Consider the following 6,137-nt stretch of genomic DNA (forward strand, 5'->3'; position numbering starts at 1 on the left):
TTTTTACATCTTCGGAATGCCTACCAGGCTGTTCAGGTTAATGTGCAGGCTGACATTTGCAACTGAATTTCTTCCTTTCCATTCTCAATACAGGTTCAGCTCAAGAGCGATGAGAACAAAACCTTCGCCATGAAGATCCTGAAGAAGCGGCACATTGTCGACACAAGACAACAGGAGCATATTCGCTCAGAGAAGCTCATCATGCAGGAGGCCCACTCTGACTTCATTGTTAGGTACATCCTCTGAACAGCTTCACTGAAAGGCATTATAAATAATCTACTCTATATACTATACATGTCCTAAGGATCAGTACTTTAGTACCTCAGAGCCCCCCCCACACACACACACACACACGTATGCCAAGTACATTGGAAACTATTTTCTTTGTACCATACGGGCAGAATGAACGTGAGTAGGAGTGCTTGTGTGCTTATCTGTGATGTTGCTGAGATATTCTACGCAAGGTGTTTTTTCTGCTTTCCTCTCTGTGAATGCTGGACAATGCTCCAGCTTCTTCTGACCTTGAAAGACAACACAAAGACACAGACATATTGAACACTATGCAACACTATATAGAGCACTATATAAAAGTTCACACACCCTTTCAAATGCTATATTAATTGTTGCATTAAGGTTGAATCAATCAAACTTGGTTTATGGCCCTATTTCTGACCATATACTGTGTTTAAAAAATAGATAAATTCGTCACTTTGATCTAAAATTGCTTTCCACAAAACTACTGGCTGTATTTGTGTTAATTAAATAGTTACATCCCAAAGCATTCATAAAGATACGATTTTGAATTTAGATGTACTGTGCCTAAATTTGTGTCAGCAGTCATTTTGCAAGAGTAGGTATCAGCTCTTCTAATTTTTCATTGCATTTCTCCAACCAGATATTCATCAGATATTTTTGCATTTGACAGCTGGATGAGATAACGTCCACTTTTGTGCTTCCAGACTCTATAGAACTTTCAAGGACAGCAAGTACCTCTACATGTTGATGGAAGCCTGTTTAGGGGGAGAGCTGTGGACCATTCTTCGAGACCGGTAAGCTCTATTTCACCAGGTCAGATATAATTGAACTGTGCCCTATTTCTACTTCTGCTACTGATACAAACAGTGAGTACTTCAATGTAGAGTGTTGAAAGTATAGTAATAGCGCTAAAACCTCAAGTACTTGAGTCCTGCTCATTTGCAAGATTGCCAGTGCTTTTCCCTTCAATTTTCAATTTATCCTGGTAGACATTCAACATTTTACACAACATGAATTACAAGTTTGTATCTCAACGTGGACTTATGAAGCAGTGTGTTAGCTTTCCAGTCATATTTATGGCATGCCTGGTTTAAAAATGTCAAACCATGTGGTGATTTGATTATTTTCCTGAGAGATCTTACTTTTTGTTTTTTAACACCTTACACAAAATTTAAATTGGAGATCCGTTGTGGGAACCACGAGGAGATTGAACCTTCTGGCTGGTCTAAGAAAAGACATCGTTGTTGGACTACTGCAGTCATCTGCCGGGACGCAGCCAGTACTTGTCTGCATCTTTAATTACTTTTTCACAGTTAAGCTCTGTTGTCCTGTGTTTCCAGGGGTTCATTTGAGGACTCAACCACCAGGTTTTACACAGCTTGTGTGGTAGAGGCTTTCGCCTACCTGCATTCCAAAGGAATAATCTACAGAGACCTCAAACCGGAGAACCTTATATTGGACCACAGGGGCTACGCCAAACTGGTAAGAGATCAATACGGAACCACCAAGCTTAGTATTATGCAAACATATATGCATAAAGAGAGATCTGATCTTTCTATGATGCTACAATGAAGGATGAAATTCAATTTGAACACTTGCCTCATGTTGGCTGTAAATAAAAAGTATGAATTATTGAATAAAGAAAGGTATAACTGACGTAAAGTCAGGTTCTGTGTTTTTTGGGGTACCCTTCTCTCGTCACGGAGAAGCCAGTTTGTAGCTTTTGGCAGAGCAACAACCAGCTGCTCAACTCCTTCTATCCATCCAAGCGTATGATATTCAAACAATTATACTATTTCTAGCTTCACCGTTATTATACATAAAAATGTATGTAATCTGATAAAAATAATGACCAAATTGGTATGTAATGAATCCAACTTCTTGACAGAACAAAACCTCTCTTTTCTTCAGGTGGACTTTGGCTTTGCCAAGAAGATCGGGTTTGGGAAGAAGACGTGGACCTTCTGTGGGACGCCGGAGTATGTAGCACCAGAGATCATTCTGAACAAGGGTCACGACATCTCAGCTGACTACTGGTCCCTAGGAATCCTCATGTTTGAGCTCTTAACTGGCAGGTACACACAAGCCTGGGCATGTCCATCAAAACTAATGTATAAAGTATTCCCTGTCGCTGGTATATACTGTATGTTACAGTATATACAATAAACAATAAATTAAAAGGTGTATTTGGAAACTTTCAGAATTTCATTAAAACAAGGGAAAAATTCTAATGTAACAATTCAGTGCACACGCAAACAGTTTAATGGCACTTTGTTAAATTCTTGTTAGAAGAAAATTATCCATACTAATGCTTTTTTTTTTTACACAAAACTAACATGTTTGCCTTTGTTATGTAGCCCTCCATTTTCTGGCCCTGATCCTATGAAAACCTACAACATCATCCTGAGAGGTATTGACATGATTGAATTTCCAAAGAAAATTACCAAAAATGCTGCCAACCTAATCAAAAAGCTATGCAGGTGAGTGTTGGTGCCTCCAGCAGTTTAACTCTGAGTCATACCTTTAATTGGTTTGTATGCTGAATCATCACGTGTTTGTTTTTTTTTCTACTACAGGGATAATCCTTCTGAAAGACTGGGAAACTTGAAAAATGGTGTCAAAGACATCCAAAAGCACAAGTACGTACACTTATAAATGAATGATCCTCTTATTAAGTCATTTCTATTCATAGTATAATTGTGCGGTATAACATAATTATCAACTGAAGTTTTAATGCTGTTTTTTCTTTCAGATGGTTTGAGGGCTTTAACTGGGAGGGCTTGAAGAAGGGGACATTGACGCCTCCAATTATCCCTAATGTCAGTGCGCACTGCAGATAGCCTCACTCATCACACATTTTCTTTCTAGTTGCTCTTATGTAGTGAAGCTCTTACTCAAAATCCATGTCGTGCCCGCTTGTTTAGTCTTTATGTGAAGGTTTTTTTCTGTCTTTCTACCAGGTCACATCAGCAATCGACACAAGTAACTTTGACAGCTTCCCAGAGGACAACGAGGACCCGCCTCCCGATGACAACTCCGGCTGGGACGTTGATTTTTGAAGTCCTCCTCTCCCCTTAAAACCAAAAGAAACTCGTCTTTTGTTGGCTTGGAGGCCATCTTGAGGAACATGGCTGTGCTGTAAACAAATAAACTGCATTAAAATTGTAAGAGAGGATATGGAAAAGAAGATAAACAAATGGATGGCCAACCCTCTGGGTCACCGATATGCCTTTATTTCACTGTGGCTCTGGATTAAGCATTTATAATGGGACTGCTGTAGCACTTCTTCAGTGTTGTCTTACACTCGGCTCAAAAAGCAAAAAGGCAAAGAAAGTGCAGGGATACACACACATACACACAATACAACAGAGGCTGATAATGGAGCCAGTTTTTCCCATGTAACAAGGAGAGATGATTAGTGAGTGAATGAATGTTCAGTAGTCTGAGTAAGTTTTGGTTCTAGGATAAATAAGAGTGTGAAATGTGCAATGATGGCCTGCTCAAAAAGAGAAGAGGCTGATGATTGCCCTTTTTTTTTTTTCTTTTCTGTGTTTGTGTCTCCGCAATATTTGGTTAAATATGTGGTGGACTGTGGTGGGAGGTTATAACATGTTACTGCAGTCGTTCCCTGGTTTTTTGACATGCAGCTGCTTGCTGCAAGTTTTCAGAGATCTATACACTACAGTTCGCAAGTAAATCTGGCATCAAGTGCTCAAAACTAACCTGAATGTCACTGATTTTCTTCTTGTTCAACATCCATATGGCATACGGTATGTACGGTACATAGTATTTGAATTTACAAGTTACGTTCTCACAAATGAACACAACCGGTCTAAAAGCAAATACTTAGTACCATTTATGTAAGATAAACCTACCTTGAAAAAGCACAAACACTGTGCATTCAGTGGAAAGAGACGTCACTCTTCAAGTGCCCTACTTAAATTTTAATGAATTACACATCGACACACATGAAATGTCAGCTAGTATTTCCACAAAGTAATCTGTCATTATGCACTTATGACCATTAACTCAGAAAATCAGCAGTTATAGCTAATTTTAAGCTTCAGTAGATCAAGTCACACTCTTATTTTGTTCTTTAATACGCTTCAAATCACGCATATGGATACTTCTCTGCCTACATACTTCTTAATTTAGTTTTTCAAATCACCCAAATGCCTCCTCCCATTCAACCAAACGGGACATATTCAATTCGCTCCTGTATAGCTCTGATATAACTGTGAACATGGTTTCAATGTCTTTGGTGCTGTTATTGATAAATTATAATACGCGATGGTGAAATGACAGTTATGGTTATTGTTTTTGTATAGTGATTTTTTTTTTTTTGTGCTTGATTTCTTTGTAATGTTCTTGACTTCTTTCTTTAGAAAATTGGAGACTTGTGTCAATTTGTAAACATGAGTGAAGATTTGTTTGATATCACTTTACACCATGTTACCTTGTGCTAAATGGTATTCTCAAGGTTTTTTAACAGGTTTAACCATGTTAAATTCATCCATATAAATGAACCATCCTCTTCTTTGAAGGCAACATTTACCACATTCACATTACTGTAGGACTTCCTTGACTCAACATCATCTTACAGGTATTATAAAATTTCTCCTTGGGACAGACGGCAAAAGACAAAAAGGGAGATTATAGTTTGTGAAACTCACATCTTTCACCGCTAGCACCGAGATCTCTCACCCAGCTCATCGCCTCTCACGGCCCAAAAATCAGAGCATAAAATCAGACGAAATGTAAGTGCCTTAAATCAATGGCATACAAAATTAACATCACAAGACCTTTCCAATGCTGCATGAACACACATACACCTCAAAAACGTATGTGTCCTCTTAGATGGCTGCTTCTCATCCTTTGTTATAGCTAATAAATACATGAATCACCTTGGAAAGAATTTCTAGTCATTTGATGGCGGACAAAAGTATGTATGAGATAGATTTCCTGCTTTAGCCCTTTTGATTTATCTCACAGGAACATTTGCTAACAGTAAAATTATAAAACATCTACCAAACCTGATCTGGCTGCAATGACATGCTTTTCTCTACGTATCAAATGTGATCTTAGGAAACCAACTGCAGCTGGTCTGATACGAAGTGAACAGTAAATTCGAGGCTCAGAGGAGACCGTCTAGCCTCCGTGTCAGTCGATGAAAAGTCCCTGAAATCTGAGCATTTAGAGATGGCAAGAATGATTTGCAGTTTGGAACTTTTCCGTAATGTGAAAACAATATTCTTGTTTACCACTGTGGACAATCTTTTGACCATATGCTAGCACTGATCATAATGCATCGCCGTCATCCAGATTTTCATTTTATGGGGTGGTTTAAATAAACCTGAACAGCACAACTCATATTTCATCCCAGGGAGCCAAACAGACACACTTACATTTAAATTGCATAAATCAATGAATTATGTTAATGAGGGGAAATATTAGTTCTGTAGGCCTACCATAAGTATTTTACTATATTAAGGGCAGGTTATGTTTATCACAAAGCCTTATGTATGTCATCACTTTAGAAACCACTGGTTTTGAGTCTTATACTGACGGCCTTCCGCAATGTTACCCGATATTTGCCTTGTGTTATGTTGTTTATTCTGCTGTAGGTTAATTTTGCAGAGTGCCACGTGTAAGATTTTTAAAATTATAGAGTAAAAACAATACTTTTGAGTGGTGTTTGTCTCTTAGTTATTTTTAAACAACTCAGAATGACTGATTGGAAGCTTGTGCCACGGAGATTTCACAGTTTGCTGTAGTTGCCACACGAGGGCGCTGCAGGCAGAACCGATCTCTCTCTCTCTCTCTCTCTCTCTCTCCACCCGTCAGCCTGAGCCCTGATGCGAACTGGTTCAGGTCTACAAAGC

The 6,137-nt window shown here is 38.7% G+C and overlaps 1 protein-coding gene across 3 annotated transcripts in view; it reads left to right on the forward strand.

Moving 5' to 3' along the window:
- LOC120796378 (cGMP-dependent protein kinase 1-like) overlaps positions 1-5,926 on the forward strand; it is a 77,070-nt gene extending 71,144 nt beyond the window's left edge. For all 3 annotated transcript variants that reach the window (XM_040139168.1, XM_040139167.1, XM_040139169.1), the window contains 8 exons: positions 94-233; positions 960-1,049; positions 1,596-1,737; positions 2,167-2,330; positions 2,613-2,735; positions 2,832-2,894; positions 3,008-3,074; positions 3,216-5,926. In XM_040139168.1, the coding sequence (XP_039995102.1) occupies positions 94-233; positions 960-1,049; positions 1,596-1,737; positions 2,167-2,330; positions 2,613-2,735; positions 2,832-2,894; positions 3,008-3,074; positions 3,216-3,314 (888 nt within the window). In that variant the 3' untranslated portion in view covers positions 3,315-5,926. The remainder of the gene's footprint in view (positions 1-93; positions 234-959; positions 1,050-1,595; positions 1,738-2,166; positions 2,331-2,612; positions 2,736-2,831; positions 2,895-3,007; positions 3,075-3,215) is intronic.
- The last annotated feature ends 211 nt before the right edge of the window (positions 5,927-6,137 follow it).

This window comes from Xiphias gladius, chromosome 11, assembly GCF_016859285.1.
Source record: "Xiphias gladius isolate SHS-SW01 ecotype Sanya breed wild chromosome 11, ASM1685928v1, whole genome shotgun sequence".
Lineage (NCBI taxonomy): Eukaryota > Metazoa > Chordata > Actinopteri > Istiophoriformes > Xiphiidae > Xiphias > Xiphias gladius.